The following is a 26,904-nucleotide window of genomic DNA, read 5'->3' as shown; positions in this document are numbered from 1 at the left end:
AGTTTTAAATACAAGTTTCAGGACTTAAAAAACCCTTTTTTACTATAAGCAACATAAGGCTGATTAGAACTTTGATTTTGCAAAATTACAAATGATTAATGGTCTAGATGGATTTGAAATAAATTTTTGGAATTAAGTATAAAATTTCTTCCCGTGCAAAAAATATTGTTGTTTTGTATTATTTTTAAAAGAATTAGGACTTTAAAAAGTAGACATTAGAGGAAAGTAGAAAAAAACTGAAGATTATAATTAATGAATACTTGAAATTGTCTATAAATACAGAGTAAAGCAAACTATTTTAATTCTGAGCTTATTGAAGAATATTTTTGAACAATATATTTTTGAACCTGTATAAATAGACTATGTATGTTATGTAAGAGGAACACGTTTTACCTGTCAAGAAAAGAAACCATATTCTAGGAAATTTTAAACTAAGGATCCAGATTTATAAAAGTAAAAGGAAAGAATATGAAGTTGGTTTACTTGATCAAGGTTAAAATATACACATTGTTATCTCTGGTAGTCTTTAATGAATCTTTGTTGACATTAGAACTGAAACGATGAGGTTTTAAAGATTTGTTTATAAATTAAGAGATGGGATATAGCAAAAATGATCATTTGTTGTCTCTGAACAGAAGATGATGAGTTGTTGTTAGGAATGTAAGTCACCTAACAGTTAGTTGGGTTGGAAAATATATAAACCAGGATAGACATTTTAATACTGTCTCTTTAAGAGAATGCTAAAACTGTAATTGAGTGTGGTTCCTGAAACAGCCATAAGATGGAGCCAGAAACCTGGGTTGTTTAGTTCTGTTCTGTTGTCCTTTTCTGGAGAGTGTTGCTGTTCCTGCATTGACTATTGACTGATCATCGTTAGTCTTGGATTTAATGTAAGTCTGTTACTGAACTGTTTATGATACTGGACTTTGTTATTTGGATTATCCCTGGACTGAAAACTGACTGCTTTAACTGTGAATGACTTGGACTGCTTGTTTGGACTTTGCTTAAACGTTTATTGGAAGTAAAAACCTACATTTTACCATACAGTGTATCTGTGTGCTGTGTGTGTTATTCTTCGCTACTCTCACTACGTCTCCCTGTATGCGCTCATTCTCCTAACGGGGAATTACCTCAACAGTTGTTAAAATTGTTTATGCTTGTGATGAAGGGAGAAATTTATATATTTCTTTTTATTTTCTTTAGTCTTATTTTTTCTTCTCCAATTTTTTTCTTTATATTGTTTTATCATTTTGTAATTTTAATTTCATTGTTGCAATTTTGATTTTTAATACAAATTATTATTAGAAAAAGAACTTAAATTCAAGTTTTCATGCTATTGCCTCTGAATTAATGGATATAGGATGTGTGCTTAATGGCGTTGAAGATTACAGGTACATTCACATAAAGCTGTCTCTTGCTTCTGTTTTCTCTAATAAATTTAGGAGTGGGTATGGGGACTGCAGAAAAGAAAAGGGATAACCCACCTCTGGGATGCGCTGGGAAAAGTTATTCTCAATGACAGGAAAACAGAACATACTACATGTAACTTATAAATTGATAACTGAAATATATAATTTATAACAGAGATTACTGTATATTCCATTATGTTTAATAAATGTACAATGATTCAGAGCCAAATTAAGACTGATCATGAAACCAATGGAATAAGCTGTCTTAAAACACTTTTTCTTTCAGTGTACTCAAATAAAATTGGGTTGGTGTCCAACCTTATGTGACTTTAATAATATGGTTAGATATTTTCACAAAAACTCTTATAAAAATTAGTCCAAAATTCACATCATAAAGTGCATTTTCATGTATTTTACACTCTGTTGCATAAGGACAAAAGAGTCATTTGTATATTATAATTAAGACAATTCATTTGCATCTTTGGATGCTTCTAGCCTCTATATCGTTATACTGTTGATTGTTAATGTGCATCCTATCATATAGAGATGCCGAAAGTAATTGAAAATTGACTGAATGCCATGCTACTTCAGTTTTTCTCCTGCAAATATATATAGCTAATATTTTATGTGAATGTCCTGAAGCATAGTCTCTTAAGGGATTGTATTGATTGAAAGAGAAGATTTTTTATTGTTTATTATAGTTTCTTGGGATGCTAGAAAAATGCAATGTAGAATTTATGTAAAGCCATATTTCAAGACATAAAATATACCATATGTGTGAATGCTGAAAAATACACACAACATACTCATGCATAGGATAATCACATATACAATTGGCCAAATACTTCTGAAACAATTGTTCATTCTTGTCAAAATATCTTAACAGAACAAGTGATCTAAAGATGAAATAGTAACCTTTCACAGAAAAGGTAAGAGGCTATTTAAAAAAATAATTGCACCATGTGCACATATAACAGGCCTTAGAAACAAACTTTTTCAATGCTTTTCCAGGGAATTTTTATGCCTATTTTAGTTTGCTTGATTGTGACCTTCCCGAAAGGCTTTCGATAGTATTCCAGTTGTTTCATGTTTGTGGCAGATTTCAAATTTGTTATGTCTTCTGTGGGATTCTTACACAAATTAGGAGGTCTCCATAAGCAAGCATGCCCACATTATTTTTTTATTTCAGAAGGCTGCTAGTGTCCCAATATATATGAACGATTCGTTTCCCATCAGAGCCCTGGAATTGATAGGTATTGTTATTTAGAACTGTTCATTTGAATTATGTAAACTTGGTCTGTTCTTGGCTTTTTTCTCTGGCCTCCATCAAAAAATATTTTTCCCTAACTATCATAAAATCAGGTGAGCAAGTTCTTTACAAATAGTCAAATTAGTTAATAAAAATGGTTGCTTCAGGTTTATCTGTGTCTTGCCTCTGTCTTACTATCCCTAAAATGATTCTCAATTGAACCTAGGGCGCAGTGTTCTTCAGTGGTTTTTTTTCACTGCCAAAGCAATACCATGTTTTTTTCTTGAACTGATTGTCCCACTTCAATTGGAATTCTTTATTTTCCTTTCTAATTTTTAATTTCTGTTTAATTGTTTTCAAAACCCTTCAGAGTTGTCTCCCTACATTTCTGGAAACCTTATTCTAATATATAGGCTTTCAGCCTTCAACTAATTTCCTTGATGCCAGCATTGTAGGAACAAACTCCCCCCAACTCTTATGGGTATAAACAGTGCGTTTTCCCATTGGTAAATGCCAAACAATAGATAATAATTTATGAGCCTCTATCTGGCAACAAGCTTTAAAAGTGGCAGACATGATATAATATGACAGCTTTTGAAAGATTCTTCTCTCTTCTAGATATTAACGTTGCAGCTGAGTTTCAAACCCAGCATGGCTGAAAGATTGAATCCCTTGTCCAAAGACTGCTGGATTCTCCTCAGTTAGAACTGTATCTCCTAAAGCCACTTAATCTCAGATTTTGTCTGTAGCCATAGAACTCCAGTGGAACCATGCTGATCTCTCTGAACCAGCTCTTCATCCATTAATCCATTACACTTTCTTCATCCAGGCAATCCATTCAAAGATAGGACAGACTGCAGTTTCTGGAGATGCTGATCTCTCTGAACTGACATCTCCTTTTAAATTGGAATAGACTCCTCTTTTAATGTTTTGTTCATTTCTCCACTGAACAGAAATCTAGCAAAAACCAAAAAGGACTTAATTAATTCTATTTGCCACCTATATTGTTTCATTTAGCTCATCAGAAGTAGTTCATTCTTCTGAGCCATTATTTAGTGTATGATATCTACAGAGGTCATGCAATCAATGATATACAAATTTAGTTTAAATAAAGCATTGGCAAATATACCACACCAGAAGCATGAACTAATGAGCTAATCTTTCACTAATACTTAATTTCTTCCATTTTATCTCTTGGAGGGTTTGACTCTAGAATCATTCTTTGAGCGATAGAGCAAATTATATTGATTTCTAAAAAGTTGAACAGGTAAATAAACTCATTTTAACATTTAAATCAATTGGAATAAAGCTTGAAGGGATCTTGGAGATCTGGTCCAAGCCCCTGCCCAAACAGGAGATCATATATATAGGTAATCCTCAACTTATAACCACAATTGACCCAAAATTTATGTTGCTAAGTGAGAAATTTGTTAAGTGAATTTTGCCCCAGTTTATGACTTTTCTTGCCACATTTGTTAAGTGAATCGCTGCAGTTGTTAAATTGGTAACATGGTTAAGTGAATCTGGCTTTCCCATTGACTTTGCTTGTCAGAAAGTCACAAGGTGATCACATAACCCTGGTACACTGCAACTGTCACAAATATGAACTACTTGCCAAACATCCAAATGTAAATCACATGACCATGGGGATGCTGTGATGGTCATAAGTGTGAAAAATTGTCATAAATCACTTTTTCAGTGCTGTTGTAACTTTGAACGGTCACTAAGCAAACTGTTGTAAGTCAAGGACTACCTGTAATTTCAGATAAATGATTGTCCAGTCTGTTCCTAAAAATCTAAAGTGATGCATCACCCACAACTTCTAAAGGCAAGTTCAGTTCAATTTAGAAGGCAAGTTCAAGTTTCACATGGGGACAGCAGTTTGACCTCATACAATATCTAGTCCATCGTCCTTATGTTGGAAACTGGGAGTTTTGATCTCTTTTCAATAAAGTTTTAGGTTATAACTGCTCCTTTTTTCCTTTGCTGGGTAATTCTTGTTTTTACTTGCTAGTATAAATCATTTCATAGAAGGCTAGGTACCTGTATCCTTGGATATCTCCACCACTTCTGGACTGGATCATTTCCTTTCCTTTTTTAATATATCAACTCTCTTGGTTGCTGCCCTGATTCACCTTCTTTTGTAAGAAGGTAACCTTTCTGAAGATCAGCTAATTAGCTGAACTACACCATCCCTTACAAAGAGACCACCAATTATGTTTCAAAGAGACAAATTATCCATCACCCAGATAATTGCAAAATTCCAAAAACAGTTTTGAATCAGAATGTCATATTTCTCTTTTCCTCAACTTCCAATAGCATTAGAAACATTGCTTCATTCTTTGGAGGTCCATTATTTTTATATAAATTATATTACACTATTTCCTCAGAAAAATATTTTTCTTTGGCTTCCAAAGCCTGTGAAGGGGAGTATTTCCCCCCACTATTAATCTAAATCAGAGGTGGTATTCAGGTGCTGGCCAGTTCTGGAGAACCGGTAGCAGAAATTTTAAGTAGTTTGGAGAACTGGCAAATACCACCTCTGACTGGAAATTTTACAGTACCCTTCCCCTGCCACACTTACCAAGCCACACCCATAGAACCAGTAGTAAAAAAGCTTGAATTCCACCACTGATCTAAATTGATTGTGTGAACTATCAAGTGCTACTCTGAGTTGGACAAGCAGCTCAGTTGACAGCATTGACAGCTATTCTCTTCTACATACCCATCACTCAGCAGTTTAGACTGGCCTCAGTATTCAGACAGCCACAGTTCTTGAAGAGGCATTATACTATCGTCTAATGGCAATTAGATTCTCTTCAAAAAAGATAGGTATGTGAGTCAGCAAGATGAAGAAGAATTAATTTGCTTGTAATGGCAATTACTGAAATATTTATTTATATAATGCATTTATATGACTGTCATATCTTCGAATGACTCTAGGTGTCTCGCAACAATACATAAAACAGTTAAAATCAAATCAACCAGCCAGCCCCTCACCCCCATACCAAACTAAATAATGTCACAACTCAATTGGCTTCTTAGTCCAATGCTTGGAAAATGAACTAGGTCTTCACAGCTCTTGCCAAGACTAAAAAAAAAGTGTGCCTCTGAGATCCAATGAAATGGCAATATTTAACAGATGGAACCTGGAACACACCCACCCTGTTTAATCTAGAAAAGAGGTCACCAACCTTTTGGACCTCAGGGACCACCAAACTCATAATTTCAAATCCCACGGACCACTAATATGAATTTTGACTGATGGTGGCTTGCTGATGTTGGTGGGAAAGTCAGTCCCATATTCCAGAGCTGCAGTAGTCACAGGATTAGTCTTTGCACCGGCCTGCCATGGATGAGCTGCTCCATGATGACCAAAGGGCCAGTCCTGTGACTACTGCAGCTCTGGAATATGGGACTGGCCTGTGGTGGGGTTGGAAATCTCTGTTGTGCAGGGCTGGCACCTGTAATGTGCAAATTTGTGAGTGGCACAATGTGCAAAAAGCAGCTCAGCCCTCGCTGGCCAGGACAAGGTATTGGTGCTGTTGCAGCAAGAGGAAGCTGACAGTACAGGCAAGCTGAAGCAGTGATGGAGATGGCTGGAAGGTGCAGGAGTGCTGCAGTACTTGCATTTGCATGGTGCTCCTGCACCTTCCAGCTTGTCTCTCCTGGCCTGGGCTTTTCCTCGATAGCCGTGGCTGTAGGGACGACCAGGGGCAGGAAAAGTACCGACTGGTGGTGGTGGTGGAAGGGGTCGGAGTAGGCATGTCTGCGCTCACCATCCAGTTCAGAGGCACAGAATGGGGCATCGTCATCAGTTTTCTCGTCCCTCTCATCCCGCACAAGAGAACTCCCTGAGAGATGTTGGAGTATGTCTTCTGACTCTCTGGCCCACAACTCTCTGCATTCCTCCAGGCCCGGCTTGCTGAGTGTGGTTGCATCCCTGATGTCTCTGCTGCCCCCACTCCACGGCCCCAGCCATTGCTGCCATGGGAAGGCACAGGAAAAGAAAGGGAGCAGAAACAGCTCTCGCTGGGGCAAAAGAGATCAGGAAAGGCACAGGCAACAGAAAGCAACGCTTTTCAAAGGCAGCAGCTTGCGTCTTCTGTTGCCTGTGCCTTCCTCGATCTCAGCTCAACTCAATCTGGGGTTCCCATTGGTCCCGCAAAAAGCCCGCAATGAAGGTAGGATTCCCAGACCAAAAGAGCACCGAGGAAGATGGGCTGCTAATAACCAGGCAACCCCCTTGGCCTCCACACAAGAGGATTTCCCCAAGGCTAAGCTCCAGGTTTTTCTCGCTGCTTCCAAACAGAAAAGGGTCCCTCCCTCCAGGCCTCAAAGCCTCTCCCCGGAGCGCACGCATGCTGGGCTCTCCCCACAGGGTGAGGGCATCTCCCGAGGAAGCCCCCACCCACCCACCAGCAGCGAGCCAGGTCAGAGGAAGAGGAAGGGGCTCCGGGCACCTGACTGTTGCACTGCACCCCACCCTTAGCAGAGCAGATTGCCGAGAGAGATGAGAAAACTGACGCTGTCCCTGCCGCCCCATTCTGGGCCTCTGAACTGGATGGTGAGTGCAGACTTGCCCACTCTGCCCCCTCCCACCATCACCAGCCGCTACTTTTCCTGCCCCGGGCCGTCCCTACAGCCCGCAGCCATCAAGAAAGAGCCAGGCCAGGAGAGGCGAGCTGGAAGGTGCAGGAGCACCGCACCTTCGCAGACATGGTTTTATAAACTTATAAAAATAGGGGAACATACATTTCTGTGATTTTGTTTTTTTAATACTTACCTGATCTACTTGATCACCTTATGAGAAAGAAAGACACCAGATCAAGAAACTGACTCCATAGGAAGAGTAGAACTACAAAATTGTTGACATATGCTACAGTAGCATAATCCTACAAGCCTGAAAGGTAAAATATTTTAGTTTTCCTCCCTCTTATAAACTTCTGAGTCAAGGACAGCCTCCTGCAGCACTCCAGAGGTCCCATTTTGAGCCTGGAAGGCCTTCTGGGCAACTCCGGAGACCCTGTTTTGGGCCTGGAAGGCCTTCTCTGCTACTCTGAAGGCTTTGTTTTGGGCCTGGAATGCCTCCTGGGCAACTCTGGAGGCCCCATTTTGAGCCTGGAAGTCCTTGTGGGCAACTCTGGAGGCTAAAATTGGTTGCAGAGGGAGTGCGCCCCCACCCTGCCCATGCCCCTTTTTTGCTAGCAGAGGCAGAGGCTGGTCCTTTACTATTTCCAGATTAGCCCTGCGGGCCAGATCTAAGCACCCTGTGGGCTGGATCTGGCCCACGGGCCTTGAGTTTGACACCCCTGTCCTAAGAAAGTTCTGTTTCTATTAGTTAGTCATTGATAAAACAAATCCAATGTTGAAAAGTATTGTTTCTTCCTTCTCCTTAATTTTAAGTCTTTCTCCATTTCTGCACATACTAATTTTTTTTTTTATTACACTTTCATCTGTAAGGATCTCTTTGTTTTTCCACTGTTGTGCAATCACAATTCTGGTCGCAGTTTACACAGATAAAATTAAATATATATTTCCTTTATTGTATTTTTCTGGTAAGATACTGAACACAAATATTTCTGTTTTTTGTTTTTTTTGAAAACAATTTTATTAGTTTTTAAAAACAAACAAACAAAACATAAAAACATCCAGCTTTCTTTCATAAATATACAAACAGTGTGTCGGTTGGTTTACCAGTTTTTGTGCATTCATTTCGTAGTCTCAATTACAGTTACATTACATAATAACTCATATTATCAATCAAAAATTATATACCCTAGTATCACTATCAGACAATCATTTGACTATGATTTTATTCATTCATACTTTACGAGATAACTATAATTTACTTAATTTATTTCATAACAAATCATATAATCATACCAAATGTATCCTGAAGACATTTTATAAATATGATATTAAATAAAAAAGAAAAAAAGTTCTTTATATATTCATTATTATCTAAAATTCTAAATATTCTATTATTGTATTTTATCATCCAGCCATTGATAGAAAAGGTCCCAAATTTTATAAAATTGTTTATCCTCTTGTTCTCTAATTTCAAATGTCAATCTACTCATTTCAGCACATTCCAATATTTTCTTAATGATTTCTTCCTGCAATGGTATTTTCTCATTTTTCCAGTTTTTAGCAAATACAATCCTAGCCGCTGTTAATACATTTACAATCAGGTATTTCAAATCTTTATTATATGTATCAGGTAAGATTCCCAATAAAAAGATCTCTGGTTTCAAATCTATGTGTTTCTTTGTCATTTTTTCCAACCACATGCGAATTTTAGTCCAGTATTTTCTAGCATCCTCGCAAGTCCACCACATATGGTAATATGAGCCAGGTATCTGATGACATTTCCAGCATTTTTCAGATTTATTCTTGAACATTCTTGCTATTCTTGTCGGGGGAAAGTGCCACCTGTAAAATAATCTTATACAAATTTTCTTTATAAGCTGTTGACATAGTCATTTTATAATTTTGAGACCACAATTTTTGCCATTTCTCTAAATCAATCCCATATCCAAAATTCTTCCCCCAAGCAATCATAGTTTCTTTGACTTGTTCTTCCTCTAATTTAATTTCCAGTAAATAACCATATAATTTTTTAATCACCTTTTCATCAGTACCTGTCAAGATCTTATCTAAATCAGTCAATTTATCATAAAATCCCTCTGTTTTAAAATCTTCATCATACCTTGAATGTATTTGCGCATATGAAAACCAATTCATCTTTATACCTTGTTCCTCTAAGTTTTGCATCGATTTAAGTTCACCCTTTTCATCCAGTATTTCCCCATATCTAACTGTTTGTTCCTTCTTATAAATTATAGGATAGGAAAATGCTTCAATGGTCGATAACCAAACTGGAATTTTCAAATAACATTGTCTTTTGATCTTCTCCCAATTTAAGCCACAAAGACTCCCGTATATAATGTCTTCTAAAATAGCCCTGCATTTTAGTTCCCTTATACCATAGAAAGGCATGCCAGCCCAACAACAAATCATGACCTTCTAATGTCAACAATCTAGTCTTTCTTAATGTTATCCATTCCTTGGCCCACATCAGATTTGCAGCTTGATAATACAACTCCCAATCAGGCAAACCAAAACCTCCTCTAATTCTGGCATCTTGTAAAAGTTTTAACTTTATTCTCGCTTTCTTACCTTGCCATATGTACTTCAACACAATTTTATTTAACTCTTCAAAATAGTCTTTTCCAAGCCTGATTGGTATTGTTTGAAACAAGTATAAGATTCTGGGTAGGATATTCATCTTGACTGTTGAGATTCTCCCTATTGTCCTATTCTCCCTATTCTCCCTCTCTATTAGTTATAGTTGTAGATTTTCCCATTTCTTCAAGTCTAACGCTATCTGTTGTTTAAGTTTAATATAATTGTTCTCTTTTAATGTACTGCATCTTGATGTCAAGTATATCCCCAAATACTTGACCTTGTTGGTGACTTGAATTTTCAATAGGTCTGCCAGTTCTTCTCTTTGTCTTAGTAACATATTCTTTGTCAAAATCTTTGTTTTATCTTTATTTATTTTCAAACCAGCCACCTCACCATATGTCTCTATCTTTTCCAATAATTTTGGAGCTGTTTCTTAAGGGGTCTTCCAAAATAAAGGCCAGATCATCCGCAAAGGCTTGCAGTTTAAATTCTTCCTTTTAAATTTTCATTCCTTTTATGCTTTTATCATCTCTAATATTTCTATTCAATACTTCCAAAGTCAATACAAATAGCAAAGGTGATAGAGGGCATCCTTGTCTTGTACCTTTTCTTATATTAATAGAATCTGTGAATTCTCCCTCTATCATCACCTTTGCCGTTTGCTTATGGTATATAGCTTCTATTGCTTGGATAAATTTTCTGGCAAAACCCATCTGTTCCAATAATAGTAACATAAATCTCCAATTCACATTATCAAATGCCTTTTGGGCATCTCAAAGCCATTTGTTTTTCGGGATGTGCCTCATAATATTCCAAAGTGTCCAGGATTACTCTCATATTGTCTTTGATTTGTCTCTTTGGCAGAAATCCATTTTGATCTGGATGAATAAAGTTATTTAAGTATTTTTTAAGTCTTTCTGCCAATATTGAAACAAAGATTTTATAGTCTGCATTTAGTAAAGAAATAGGTCTATAATTTTTAATTTGCAATGGATCAGCCTCTTCTTTTGGAATAAGTGTAATATAAGCTTCTGACCATGTTTTAGGTATCATCTTTAACATAGCTTCATTCATGACTTCTAGCAGTGGAATGCTCAATGATTCTTGTAGTGTTTTATAAAATTCTGCCGGAAGCCCATCTGGACCTGGTGCTTTCCCATTATTTTGCTTCTTAAGTGCTTCAGTTAATTCCATCATTGTTATATTACTTTCTAACATTTTTTCAGTCTCTTTAGGTATCTTAGGTAGATTAGCATTCTGTAGATACTGTTTGACTTTTTCCTCATTCTCTTGGTTATATAGTTGCCCATAAAAATCTCGAATAATTTCCTTTTTCTCTTTATTACCATAGCAAACTTGACCTTGATCATCTATTAACTGCAATATCTTCCTTGATTCTTTCTCCTTTCTCAATTTGTATGCTAACCATCTACCTGGTTTATTTGCATCTTCAAAATAGTTCTGTTTAGCACTTCTAATTTTCTGTGCCAATTCTTCTTTCTCTATTTGGCCCATTTTATGTTTGATTATGTCCAGTTTTAGTTTAATGTCTTTTTTCTGTGGCATTTTCTGTAGTTCTTTTTCAAGTCTTTTATACTCATCTTCTAAAACTTTAGTGGCTTGCCTTTTCCTGATATTCTTTTTTCTTATATAGTCTATTATCAAGCCTCTAGCATATGCCTTCATTGTGTCCCAGACATTCTGAATTGAAGTATCTTCTTTTTTATTTTCTCTAAAGAAAAAGGCCAATTCTTTCTCCATCCATTGTGTAAAATCTTTTCCCTTTAAAATAGTATTGTTTAACGTCCATCTCTATCTTCTTTTTTGTCCTTTCCATTTAATTGTCATTGGATTATGGTCTGCCCAAGTACTTGTTTCAATGTTTGTTTCTTGAATGTTAGATATTAGTTCTGTTGAGATCCATATCATATCTATTCTGGACCATGATAAATGTCTATTTGAATAAAAAGTATATTGCTTGGTTTTAGCATTTCTTTCTCTCCATATATCTTTTAAATTTAATTCATCTATCATTTTAAAAAAGGATTTAGGGAGGGTCTTTCTGTTTTGCTTTGTTATTGTTGCTGTATAGTCCAGTTTATTGTCCACAATTCCATTAAAATCTCCCATCATTACACATGAAAATAATAATTACACATGAAAATAATTGGACTGGACTATGTCAATATAGTTATATTGACATAGTCCAGTCCAATTATTTTCATGTGTAATTTTTTGTAGAATTCTTCTTGTTTATCATTTGGAGCATAAATTGCAATCAGGAGTGTTTTCATATTATTATCCATTATTTCCACCATTAATACTCTTCCATCTTCATCAGTATGAATCAATTTTGCTGGGATAGCCTCTTTAATGTATAAAACCACTCCTCTTTTCTTACATTGCGTCAAAGAAGTAAATATTTTCCCTAATTTTGGCTGTACCAACAATTGTTCATATTGTTTTTTGATATGTACTTCTTGTAAGCAAATTATATCAAATTTTAGTTTCTCTAATTTGTGAAAATTTTTCCTTTTAACAGCTGAATTAAGTCCATTTATATTCATTGTAATCAGTTTTTCTCTTCCATGGTTATATCTTGTAGTTAGGTTTGGCAGCTCGTAGATCTTGGTTCATGTTGTTCTTTGATCTCCACCTGTCCACCTACTGCGCCTTCCTCTTTTCAGTCCCATTTGGTCCTCTTGGAATTCAATTAGTGAGACTTCTTTTCTGCTTCTTCTCTCTCCTTCCAAAAAATTCTGCGTAGAAAAGTTCTGCTTTCTCAATTGAATCAATTCTATGTCTCTGTTCTTGCCATGTAAACATTAGTCCTTCTGGAATCAACCATCTGTAATTCACCTCCTTTTTCAGTAACATTTTAGTCAGGAATCGATATTCTCTTCTCATCTCTCTCACTCTTCTAGGTATTTGTTTTAAAGCCACAATCTCCTTGCCTTTATATTTCAACGTCTTCTCTCTTGCTACTTGTAATATTTGTGTTTTAATGGCTTTTTTTTGTAAATCTGATGTGAACTTCTCTTTTTTTTTTGGAATCTCTCATAATATTTCACCATCATTTGTTGAATATTTTCAATTTTTTCATCAGTCTTGCCTGTTCTTTGTTCGATATTCTCTGTTCTTTGTTCAATATTCTCTATTCTCTTTTCAATGGTATCTGATTTTGTTTTAATGTCTTTAATGGACAAATTAATGTCTTGGATTCCTTGCATAATCATCTGTAGAGTCACTTTTTCTTGTTCTTTATCTTGCTTTAACATTGTCTGAATTAAGCGTTGACCTCCAGATGGTGGGGAGGCGGAAGTAGAAGTTGAGGCGCCAGGAGGTATGAGTTTCCTACTCATTTTGAACATCAAAATCTTCAAATTCAAGTAGCCAATTATAATCCAAAGTGGGGGGTAGAGGTGGTAAAAGATAAAATGCCCAATAAAAGGAAAGAAAAATTCTTCAGGTTCTTCAAGACCTTAATCCAATTATAAAATGGTCAGTTGTAATCCAAGGTAAAAAATGGTAAAAGCAATGCTCCCTAAATTATATCAGCATGTTAAATGTGCCACTAGAGGAGCAAACATATTGGACAAAGTATATATCAACATTAAACATGGCTACAGGGTTATACAATTACCACATTTGGGACAATCAGACCATATGTCACTGCTTTTAGCACCAGCATACATCCCCCTCAGGAGACAGGCTCTGCTTGTAATAAAGATGGTGAAATCTTGGCCAGAGGATGCTTCCCAACAATTTCAGGATTGTTTTGAGAACACAAATTGTGACATCTTACCCACTGACTTAGTGGAGCACACCAAATGGAGCAAGTGACCAGTTTTAAGTTTTTGGGTGTTATCATAAAAGAGGACCTGACCTGGGGTGCTCACATTGCAGCACTGGACAAAAGGGCCCAGCAGAGATTATACTACCTAAGACTTCTCCGAAAACAACAACTGAATGAAAAATTGTTGGGGACAATTTACTGTTGCACTAAAGAGATTATTTTAACTTATTGCACCTGTGTATAGTTTGCCAATTGCACAGTGGCAGATAACATCATTATCCAGAGGATCGTTGGTTGCCCTCTCCCCTCCTTGGATGAGCTTTATAGCTCCCGCTGCCTTAAGGAAGTTCAAAACATTCTTAAAGATCCATCTCATCCTGGGCACCCTTTTTTGAACTATTACCATCTGGTAGATGGTACAGGACAATGAAAACAAGGACAAATAGGCTAAAAAACAGCTTCTATCCCACTGCAGTAACTATATTGAATTCTACTACATACTGTAATACTAATGCAGTATCGGGTTCTCAATTCAATTGTATAGAATGTGAAGGATGTGTGTTTTTGTTTTATTTTTATAGTGTTCTTATGTATGATGTACACTGATGATGGCATTTACTTTCATTGTACAAAGTGCATTGACAATAAACTAAAGTAAACTAAAATTAGTTTAATATAGTTATCTTCCTTAATTGTTGCACATCTTGCTGTTAGTTGGATTCCTAAGTATTTTACTTTCTTAACTATCTGAATATCTATCTTCTTCAATTCTTTTTTCTGTTTATCTGTGATGTTTTTAATTAGTATTTTGGTTTTCTCTTTATTTTCAATATTCTTTTATATTTTTTATTAATTTTCATACCTTTTATTTCTATATCTTGTCTGATATTTCTATTTAACACTTCCAATATCAATATAAATAGTAAAGGGGACAATGGGCATTCTTGTCTTGTGCCTTTCTTTGTCTTGAAATTCTCTGTCATGTCTCCATTTACCATCACTTTTGCAGTTTGTTTAGATCATATCTAGATCCTTAATCATATTAATAAATCTTTCAGCAAAGTCCATATACTTCAATTGTAATACTGTGTTTCTCATATAATAAGGCTGGGTCTTTTTTTTTTCTGAGCCCCCCAAAAATGGCTAGGCCATCTTTTCGGGGGTGACTTAATTCCCCCCCCCTTGCATCTTCGGGTGGGCGGCGACGGCTTGGATGTTGACCTCAGCGTTGGTGGGGCACTTCGTATCGGGGTCAACGCAGGCAGCACCATATCCGGGTGTGCAACAAAAGTACTTCCTAACGGCAAGCCCCCCCACCATTCCCCCCATTTCACATGTTTTAATATAGGCCTTAATTTGGGGGGAGGGGCTTAATTTCATTTCATGCCTATAAAACATGCTGGGACTTCCTATTGGGGGAGGCCATATTGTTGGAGAAACAGGGTAGTATAAATTGCCAATTTACATTATCAAATGCTTTCCGCACATCTAAAAAGATCAGCACCATTTGTTTTTCAGGATGTACTTCATAGTACATGTTACAAATTTTAGTAAAATTTTCCTTGCTTTTTTGCCTACTTTACTACATCTATAATAAAGTTTTGCATCTACAAATGCATTAAAATCTCCCATCACACAAATATTTTCATAGTCCATTTCTATAATTTTCTTATGAATTTTTTCACGGGGCTCCGTGAAATCCTGCTGATTTCTGCCTGCCAGGAGATCCTACAGAGCCAAAGTCATCCTGGAGGGGTAACGAACACAGAGGGGATACTCTGTTGATTGTAAAGAGACAGCAATCTCCTTGTTTGATCCAGAGAAACCCTCAAACTGGTGGGAAGAAAAAGACATTATGGCCAGATCGAGGCTGTGACAACCAACCAAAGAAGAAATGAATAAATGATCTGACAATAGTGTGGCTGATCTGGGCGAGATTTTTCCAACTTCTGTTGAGGAACTTTCCCCAGAATATCTTTTTTTGTTGAAAGTGAAACTCAAGAGAGGAGGAGTTGGAGTTTTTCCGCCGCTCCTCAAGAATACCGGTGATTAAGACTTGAGCTACTGACAGATCTGAAAAACAGAACTTTTAGAGAGGAATAAATTTCAGATCTAGAAGAAAGACTGGACTGGCTGCTACCCCAACTGTTTTTAAAATATTAGAATATATTTTTAAATGATATTTTGACTTGTGGAATCTTTAAAGAGAGAATTCCAGACATTTTAGAAATTTGGAAGCAAAAGTGGAGAAACAGAGCAAGGACAACACCTAGTGGTGGGGAATAACATCATGAAAGTGAAAAGAATTTAATATTGAGACTGCTACAAATAAGCTTGCCTGAAATAAAGTAACACCTGCAAATTGTTTAAACTTGACATTTGGAAATAGAGAAAACACTGAAACTCTTTAAATACTGAAACTCTCTGAACCTTTGTGGATTATAAATATGCCTGGCAATATGAAATCTAGTCCATCAAGCCAAAGATCAATAGAAAGTCTGTTACAACAAGAAAAAATAAATACATTCCAAAAAGAAATGCAAACGATGTTTCAATCGCTATAAGAAGCCATGGCAAAAATCCATAATGAGATGAACAATGAGATGGGAGAGATGAAGAAAAAAAATACGAAATATGGATAAAAAAATAGGTAACTTTCAGCAAATGATAGTTAAAAATGAACAAAGGATTAAGACAATAGAAGAGAAATCTGAACAAGCAGAGAAAAAAGTGGATGAAGTGAACCAAAGATTGACATGGCAAATCAAGAGCTAGAGGGAACCATTATAATGTTAGAAATAGGGAAGGCTGAGTATTTCCTCACATTCCAGAACATTGAAGAAGAAAAAGGGGAAGACCTCACTGATATGATGGCAGATGCTGTTGGCAGATGCCTTACAAATGAATAAGCAGGAGATGCTGGTAGAGATGGATGAATTCATACGAGCTATGTGAGAAGATATAAACTCCCAAGAGAAGTACATGTGATGTTTGTTAAAAAAATAATAAGAGCTGAAATACTCAAAAAAGCAAGAGATGAACCATTGAAATACAAAGGGAAGGAAATTGTGGTCCTGAAACAGGTACCTAGAATAGTAAGAGACCTATGGAAACAATACCAATTCCTCACAGGGCAGTTGATTAAATACAATGTAAACTTCAGATGGTTGATATTTGAAGGAATATTAGTCACTTGGAACAACAAAAGATATAGATTGGACTTCCTAGTTAAAGCACTTCCTAGTTAACCACTTTGGTACAAATGAGGAACAAGAGAGAAGAGAGGAAGTAGAAGGTAGAAGACAAGGAATTAACAGGAGGGGAAAACACACAAAAAGAAGAAAGTGAAGAAGAAAAATGAGTAGAACGAGAAGGAATAAGAGCAAAGGAACATTGAGAAATAAGCTCAACTAGGATGGCATGTTGTGTCATCACCTATTGTTGTAGGAACTAAATTCATATGCCATAATAAGCTTAATTGTAGAAAAATGTTGCCATTTCACATTCTTATGTGGAAAAGCTTTGTTCCTACCATATTTAGTTAAATATAGTGGAAGTCATGAAATATATTGAGAGTTGTGGGAGTTTGCATGAGTTTCTATTTGTCAAATATACAGCATTAGTTGATAAATTTCTATTTGTCAAAATATGCAGCATTAGTTGATTAATTGATCTAATTTGGATATGTCTGCTTTCCTTCCTTTTTTTATCTTCATGGAGATGGAAGACATTTGTTTCTATTTTAAATTCATTGTTCTGTTTAAACTGGGAGAAATTGTGGTTGGTTAAAATAATCCAGAGGTATAGTCAAAATGCACTTGGGACTTGCATTGTTGGCCAGTAGATTTAAAGATGAAATTTACAGTGTAATTTTTATCTTATCATATTTTTCAGAGAATAAGACCCAGTCTTATATTTTTTGGACCCCAAAATAAGCACTAGGAGTTATTTTTGGGTAAACATGATTTCAGGTAAACTCCCTGGCACATGCACAAGAGGTGGCAAGTGCACGGGGAATGATGGTATCCAGCAGTAGCTGCAGCCCACTGCTCCCTTGGTCAGGACACTTGGGGGCTGCACAGCCTGTGCAGCACATGTGAGCAATTCAGATGAGCCACATGGAAAATTGAGAGTCGGGCTGGAGCAAGCAGCTTTCCCACTGACTTAGTTTTCCCACAGCCCATGCTATGTGTCCAGATTGCTCACCTGTGGGCCACAGGAAAGCCAAGAGTCGATGGGTTGGAGCAGGCGGGTGGCCATGGGAGGCTCATCTTTGTGTCTCTCAGCTTGCTTGCATCTGTGCAGTGCATCAGGATCTCCTGCCTTCCATCCCGCGCCTCTGTCTGTCTTCTGTTGCTGCTGCTGCACAAAGGTAAGGCTTCCACAGTCAGCGGCCTACTGCAGCCTGACTTTCAGCTTTGCCATGGCCTGCACAGTGCATCTGGATTGCTGTGCTGCGCTGACCAGAGTGCGCTGACCAAGGGACCAGTGGAATGCAGCTGCTGCCAGATATCATCAGTCCATGTGTGCTTACCACCTCCTGTGCTAGCCACCCCTACCCCCTTCATTAGGGCTTAATTTTGGTATAGGGCTTATATTAGGCACACACCTAAAATCGAGGTAGGTCTTATTTTAGGGGTAGGTCTTATTTTTGGAGAAACAAAAATATCTTTTGTTGCTTGACATCAAGATATCTTTTTCAACCAGAATTCACTTGTCTAATACAAATACCTTGGAGAAGTGCACTTGCAATTCTCCACTACAATGAGTAGAAGTACTAAAGCTAGAAAGCTCTTCTGTCATGGCCATTGTGTTGAAAAACAGCCTTCTTCATGAAATTAAATTCCAATACTTTTGACTTTGCAGAAGCAAGTTAAAACAGTTCCAGGGGCTGTTTTTAATCGCTAATAGTTCCATAGGAATTGTTTATTATTGTGGGTAAAATGAGGATCCAGATTGATGGAGGCAATAGCTGATTCTATAAACCACTTAGAGAGGGCTGTAAAGCCTTATATAAGTCTAAGTGCTATTGCTATTATGATAGTCTGGTCTGCTATTTCCCAAACAGGAATGTTTGATAAATGTGATTCTCTCTATGTTGTTTTTTTATTTGATGGTTAATTGGTCTTAATGTAAAAAGACTGAAAAAAATATCTAAGAAACGAAACATAATCTTAGCATATTTAAAACCATTAACGTCAGAAATTGCTTATCTATTGGGAACTCTACTTTGTGGAACAGGACAATCTTCATTAATGAAGGATTAGGTGAGACAGGTTTACCTTACAAATACATTCACAAAAATTAAAAGTGTCAAGATTTTATCTTGAAAAGTAATATAATAAACAATATGATATAAAATGTTGACTAGAATGGTTATAAATATAATTAAATAAGAAATGTATGATAATATTATATGCACAAGATATATGTACCCAACAATCGGAAGATGGTTTTATTTGTTATTTTTGTTTTAAAAATTAAAAAAAGATTTTATCTTGAAAAGGATTCCCAATTGATTGCAACAAGTTATCGTAAATGTAAATGGGTTTTTATTTAATTTTATGTGTTAAAATATCAGGAACTGTAATAGTTATAGTTAATATTTATGAATCTAATTTATATTCTCGTATTACATTTTAGGAATGTTTTCAACATATGAATGAGTAGATAAAATAAAATAGTAATAAGAGGAGATTTCAATGAAATATTGGATTCCCAAATTTCATAGAAATGCACTGGCATGAAAAAAAATCTCCAGTCATTTATGAGAGAAATAGTTAAGACTCATATGAATAATTTAACAGACCTCTCACATTTGATATAGTCATCTTAAAAAGAATACACATTTTGTTCTGGTGTGCATTTTATAAGCTATTTCACTAAATGGCTATCAATACAGATCAGTTGCCAAGCACCCAAAATGCAGTCATGTGTTTGGTGTTGGGTCAAGTAGTTTTTTTAGGGTCTAACCTAACTGACCAGTCATAAGAATTATGTGTAATAATGGGCAAGTTGGGTTACAGTTGCTAGTTATTCCTCTAATATGTATTTAAACTATATTTAAATTTAAACTATATTATCCACTTAGTTTTTGTTAGCCTCTACTAACATTGTCAGAATGTTAAAACTACCATTGAAGAGATATTCGCCTTTATGTATCATTGATCAATTTAGCCATTGCGTGTGTAATAAGCCCATCCACCCGCCTCCCACCTGTGATTAGCTCTATCGTTTTTACTTCAGACATGTTAATCAATGGAGGCTCAACTCCTATTGTTGACAGCATTCTATCCAGCCCCCTCCATCACACCAACAGACCTCCACTTCACAGGCATATTTGATATATCAACCAGATTCATTTGTTTTTGTGCCCATAATCTTGTAATCAGCCCGGCTCATTCCTCATTGTCCATGTCTCATTCCTCATTGTCCATGGCAGCTCTGCTGGGCTCCTCTGCATTTGGCCCAGACTGGCTATGCCTCCATAGGATGAATCTACATACCCAAGAGGGGGAGTTCTGTCGGTCCCTGCCCAATGATGAGCAGAGACCACTTCTGCTCATCCTGCAGGATCTTTCCTGGTGCCTCAATGCTTGGTAAGCCAGTAGCAGTTCAATGTGCCTATTGATGGAATTATTGTTGGAAAACCAGGCTTCTTTCAGTACATGTCCCCCTTTAATTGCATCATGGGCAACAACTTCAGCCTCTTGAAAATTAAACATGATTGTGCTCCTTCATGTGTGTCCAGATCTGGGAGTGCTGTTCTTTGTGCCAGACAGCTAATTCATGTTCATGCACTCTAGTCTGTAACCGCTTAGCCATTTTCCCTATGTAGTTGCTTACACAGTTACTGCAGTTAATAAGGTAAACCACCAAGGATGCCTCCTCTTTGGGTAATGTTTCTTTTTGGCACATCACTTTCATTCTCAGGGTTTGATCCGGACATTTTCATTCCCAGGGTTTGGTGCACAAATCGCCACCTTGACCCCATGCACCAAAAGGATGTGTGCAGCAGTTTCAGATGCCCCCATATATATGGGAGCACCCTCCACACCAATGTTCCACTTGTATCTTCAATAGGCTGTTGGGCATTAGGTATAACACACTTTCGGATGAAGTCCAAAAAATAACCATTGAGCTTACAGACCTGATAGAGATGTGCCTGCTCCTTTGCTTTGGCCATTAGTGTGCTGCAATGGGTGTCTACCCTATTGAACAGTACCCGAATACAGCTGACTTTATGTGCAGTGGGATGGTTGCTCTCATTGTGTAAAATACGGTCTGTGCTCATGATTTTTGGATACAAGGCTCCCATCTGGGTTATGGATGACTAGCACATCAGGAAGGCCAGCATGTTATTGGTCTCCTTCTCCATCATAAATTCAATATCTGGGTATATGGAATTAAGGATTCTCATAAATCTGGTCTTATCTTGCTGTTTAATAATGGCAAATGTGTCATTGACATAACATGCCCAAAACCTGGATATGTATATTTTCATTGCCTCATATTCCAATTTCTGGAGGACCACCTCTGCAATCATTCCCGAGATCGGGGATCCCATAGATGTACTCTTTATCTGTTCATACCTATGGCCGTCAAATGTAAAGTAGGTCCTAAGGCAGAAATTCAACAAGAGCAGGAAATTGGCTAAGGGATTTGAGATTTCACAACTCCTTCTCCAATAGTAGCTCCTTTATAGTTAGGGCCTCTAACTCCTGGGGGATGGATCTGAACAATGATATGACATCAAATGACACTATTGTCTCATTCTCCCCAACTTCCACTCCCTCCAACTGTTGCAGAAAGTTGGTAGAGGATCCCACGATGGTAGTGGTGCCTTCGATCAGTTGTTGCAGTTGTCCATATAACCACTTGATTAAACCAGACATGGGAGTGCCATGAAGGGAGACAATGGGGCACAGGGGTACCTCTGCCTTGTGGATCTTTGGTAACCCATAGATCCATGCTATGGCTGAGTCCCTTGGTTGAATCATTTTTAGATCCTCCTCATCAACTTTCCCCTGCCTCTTAAGTTTATCGGCTATGTTATTAATTTGGTTCTTAAGCAATGTCATGGAATCCTTATCCAGAAGTTGATAAGTGCTCCTGTCATTGAGGAGGTCATAGACCTTCCTATTATAATCTGTTCTATCCATGACTACTGTCGCCCTGCCCTTATCTGTTGGCAGTACAACGATGGGATTATCCCTTCTCAATTTCTGGAGGGCCAACATTTCAGGTATTGATAGAATGGCACTCTGCTTATGGCTGGTAAGGAGCCCTATCAGCCATTGTCTGATGGAATTTTTCACCTCTTCGATAACCTCGAGTCGGAAAATTATTGATTCGAGGGCCACAGCAAAATCAACTGGTTTGGCATCAGTCAAATTGTCAATGATGCATAAAGGCGAATATCTCTTCAATTGTAGATTTTACACTTTGATGATGTTAGCATAGGCTAGCGAAAGGTAAGTGGAATCTCTCTCGGTGTGTGTGTATATGTATATACATACATACATACATACATACATACATACATACATACATACATACATACATACATTTGTGTGTGTGTGTGTGTATGTATGTATATGTGTATATATACACACACTCGCACAAACACACATCTATATGCACTATCTTTTCTACAAATTCTAGTAAATTATTATATATAATTAATGGACAGCACTGAACTTGATGAGTTGAGGACCATAGCAGGTAAGTTTTTATCTTGAATAGGAAGCTGAAGCAATTTGCTTATTCTAAGTAATACTTCTTTCTTAATTTATTTTTCTTTTCTGATTGTTAACATTCAACAGAGTCCAGTCAAGATCAATCAGATTAGTCTTGATGAAAGTGGTGAGCACATGGGTGTCTGTTCTGAAGATGGAAAGGTATATCAAGAGCAAGTTTTCTTTTTTCTCTTTGTCTCTAAAGGTCCTTAATTGTTATTTTTCCAGACCACTGGAAGATCTGTGTACAGTGAAATACTATAATAACATTACCTTGGCGCATCTGCCTTACTACAAAACACACTTCAGAAAACTCATCATTAAAGTCAAATATATTCGGTTCAAATCTACTTTTGGAAAAGTAATTACAAAAAATGTCAATACTGTTACTGGTATTAAGCTGATTAACAGCTATGGCAGAGGCACATGTCACTGCAATTATTGCTGTGGTGCCAGTTATAGTTCACTGACTAGTCTGATGTTCCTGCAAGAATATATCTTAATGCTTCTTTGGTATAAATCCAGAAAATTGGATTCCTGTGTGCAAAATTTCTATGGACTGGTACTTTTTCATCCATATATATTTAAAAACTTTTATGTTTGCTACTTCTGGAATATTTTGATAAGCAGTCATCATCTATCAGGCTTTATAGTCAGAGAACTATTACAGCATTAAAGAAATGTGAAATCAATAACACATACACACACCCTGTTTCTTTTAAAAAATGTGGCACCCTCTGTCTCGACTGGGAACATACATCATTTTTGTGCACAGCCAACAATTACCCATGTTTTTCGGGAACAGAGAGCTGTGACATTTTAGTGATTTTGAGGATTGATATCTTCACTTATTAGAATGTCTTTATTTGTTTATTTTTAAGTGTGCAGCAGCCTTGACTAATAGTAATTCAGGGTGATAAAACTCTGCTATAATCTATTCAGATGCCTTTCCTTGAAATAACATTGCTTGTATATTGCGTACATTTGATACCACTCCTCAAGGTCTGACTGACTGAAGTGGTCCAGGCTTGTTTATTATTGAATTCTTTGGCAGGTCTGTACCAAATTAAACAACAACCTCACTGTACCTAGCTAAGCATATTTTAACAGTATTAAGTTTCAGATGTAGGTATATTACATGTGTAGCCATAGACCATTGCAAAAACTATACATTGTATGAGCTGCAGTGTAATCAAGCTAATTTTCACTTAGTATTAATCATTTAAGAGAGAGAATTTCCATACATTAATTGTCATACCTTCAAATATTTGATCCATAACTTAATACAATAAATAAATTAATACAATACTAAAAACATATTATTTATCTCAGGTGCAGGTATTTGGATTGTACACAGGAGAAGAATTCCATGAAACATTTGATTGCCCGATTAAAGTATGGAATGTGTTTATGTTAATTTATTCATTATGTTATTAATTTATTCTTTGACTTATTTAAATATTTTACTTCATTTTCAACAATATAGTACTGTTATGTTCAAAAATAATTGCACTTATTCCGACAAGATAGGAATAACTGACAACGTGGCTTGTTAAATTAAAGTTACCTAATGATCTTTTGTGATTTATTTATCATCAGCCCAGAAATATGTTATATTAGGAGCCAGGTTGTGTAGGGTCTTAGGCCACAATAGAATGGAATTCAGTTGTGGAACTAATAGTTCAGTTGGTTACAATATTTCTCGGCCTTAGTACAGTTAGCCAGAATGATACTCCCAAAAGCTGGAAGATACTAACTAGGACAAAGATAATTGATAGAGTCAAAAGAAAGTAGTATTGATTTTAAGTTCAGAAAATAGATTTTAATTAATATTACTCTATATAATTCTGTATGAATTAATGTTTGCTTTTTCTTTTTGAAGGAATAACAGATATAAGTAGTCAATTAAGGACAGCTGTCAGTTGCTAAGCAGTGCTATTGTAAAGCACAATGTCATAAGGTTGCGTTGCTTGGCAGCATCTTTTTGGCAATTTCATTTGTCATCATTAAGCAAATCCTGTGACATCGTTAAGTGCAATATCACATGTTTGCCATTTAGGACCTCTTGCTGGCTTCCTCATTGATTTTGCTATCAAATAGTAGTAGTGAAGAATATAAATGACAATTGTATTACTGCAGATTGCTGTGACATTGTACCATGTTTCTCATAAAACACGACCCACCCAAAAAAGAAGGCCAAGCACTGTTTTGTATGCATGGGGTAAAATTAAGCCCTGTCCCCAAAATTTGGCCCTATTTATGTGCATGCGCAGCTAGTTTCTCACATTGCTTGCATTATGGACAATACAAGGTAGTGAGGGGAGGGGGGAAAGGCAGAGGGGGTAACTTGCCTCACCTGCCCCACATGCCTCACCACCAGGCCACTTCTTTTGCGGCCTTGCCTGGCCAATGGGCTGCTTCTTTCTGTTTCTTCTTCTTCTTTTGGCTGCATGCAAGAAAAGCAGAAGAAGTCTTTCTTTCTTTCTCCCAAATTCTGCCAGAAATTAGCAGACCCTGCAATGCATCCTGCTCCAAGAGGCTGTGGTGGCATGACAAGTCTCACAGAGACTCATTTCTGGTGGAGTTTGGGGGAGAGAAAGAAAGATTTCTGCTGCTTCTGCTGCTTTCCTTGCATGAAGCCAAAAGCAGAAGCAGCAGAGTCCCTGGGAAATTCCAAAAAAATCTACAGGATAATCCCCCACTCTGTTTTCCTACCGATCGATCGTTCTTTATTTGGGATCGCAGGATACCATCTCTCTCTCTCTCCCCCGCCAAGAACGGAGCTGGAAAACAGGTTAGTGAAGGAATGTGGCTGCCCTGGAGTGTGTGTGTGTTTGTGTGAGGGACCTGTGTGTGTGTGTGTGTGTGAGAGAGAGAGAGAGAGAGGAGGGAGAGAGGGAAGGGGAGGGGGAGAGGGAGAGAGAGAAAGAGAGAAAACATCACCGCCAGCCCTCTGAGGTTAGATTGAATCTCTCTCTCTCTTCCTCCCCACTCCCTCCCTCTCTCTCTCCCCCCACTCCCCCAGTGGCAGTGGCGGAGCTTCAGTGCCTGGCCGATGGTTTGGCCATGAAAGAAGTGGGCATCAAGTGAGTCATGTGAGGGGAAAAATAGGACACCCCTTGAAAAGACAGCCTAGCTGTTTGTTCGTGAGTCACTAGAAAATAAGGCCCTGCCTTATTTTCTAAGAAACAGGATAATTACACACCAAGTGCTCAGATCATGATCACTTCACTTCTGGGATGCTGTAACAAGTGGAATTTTGAGGACTGATCATAAGTACTACTTGTTCAGAAAATCATTAACTAGGGACTACTGTAATCCTAGCATCGCAATACAAGTGTATTTATTTTTTTCTCCATTGTATTCAGATTGTTGCTGTTCACCCTCAGTTTGTGAGATCGCATTGTAAGCAGTTTGTAACAGGAGGAAACAAAGTAAGTTTTCTCATTTTATAAACTTGTAAAATTTGAGTAGGTAAGCTATAACAAGCATATACTCAAGTCATATTTATTAGGAGTATGTTTAAACCTCTGAAATATACATCACTGTATAATATACAGTGCACAAGATGTATTTATTTTTATGTATATATCTTGTGTATAAGTATGTACACTGATCTTTTTTGTTTGGATTTGTTCAGTATTATAGTGAAGGAGATAGCTCTGTGCAGGCAAAAGGATGCAGGTATCTATGAGTCCTACAACAGAAGTGGCTGCTCAAAGCTGTGCATGGAGGACTTTGAATACAGATTAAAGCAAACAGGCCTCAGGCTCGGTACTAAAGATTGCACCCTGGAGATATATATCATTTGTGTTTTGCTTTGACCTGAAGACAAATGGTTTGCAGCTTAGTGAAACTATTTGCTGTGTGGAATCGAAAAGGTCTTGCTGTGTGACCGTGCAATCCTTAGTAAATGTCCAAATGTGCATGCAGCTGTCAACTGGTGGTAGATTCTTGAATATAAAAAAATGATGTTGGATAGAACATACAAACAAATTTGCATTCTGAACTATATTTAGTGTTGCTTGCATGTATGACTTTGCTAGGCTATGATTCTGATTGATTCACATCAAGGCTTTTTTCCAGTATAGATTATGTTATTTATTTTCTTACGTATATTTCTCATTTGTATTTTGCACTCCCAATTCTCTGGTCATTGTTTTGTAGTTCTCCCCCTCTTCCTTTCATTTTACCCAAACATTGAGATGTATATATGAAAGAGGCAAATATTATAATTGGGATAATTTAAAAGATAAATTATAATTTACAAATTATTAGGCATTATTAAATTACAAAATCAAATTAACTAGTGATGGATATAGAAGTGGCTTTTCTAACAAAATTATTCTGATTTATTCATTATGGTAATTGCATAAAGATTGCATAAAAATTGCATAAATCTATTAATAAAGAATAAGGTATTTTAGCTAGGAAATTTGTATGGATACAACGTTACTCTTTGAACTGGATTATTGCTTAAATAAGGCATAGCAAACTAAAACTAAATCAATATTTTCCTGA

The 26,904-nt window shown here is 36.9% G+C and overlaps 1 protein-coding gene across 1 annotated transcript in view; it reads left to right on the top strand.

Annotated features, from left to right (window-relative positions):
• The window catches only part of VPS41 (VPS41 subunit of HOPS complex), a 191,050-nt gene that overhangs the window by 62,915 nt on the left and 101,231 nt on the right, over positions 1-26,904 (top strand). Inside the window, exons 5-7 of the mRNA XM_026674835.2 lie at positions 22,471-22,545; positions 23,716-23,778; positions 25,752-25,817. Of these exons, the coding sequence (XP_026530620.2) occupies positions 22,471-22,545; positions 23,716-23,778; positions 25,752-25,817 (204 nt within the window). The remainder of the gene's footprint in view (positions 1-22,470; positions 22,546-23,715; positions 23,779-25,751; positions 25,818-26,904) is intronic.

Source organism: Notechis scutatus, chromosome Z (assembly GCF_049901735.1).
Source record: "Notechis scutatus isolate UNSWTSFEM ecotype Mainland chromosome Z, rNotScu1.2, whole genome shotgun sequence".
Lineage (NCBI taxonomy): Eukaryota > Metazoa > Chordata > Lepidosauria > Squamata > Elapidae > Notechis > Notechis scutatus.
The sequence above is the reverse complement of the archived record's forward strand: the minus strand, read 5'-3'. Positions and strand labels throughout refer to the sequence as shown.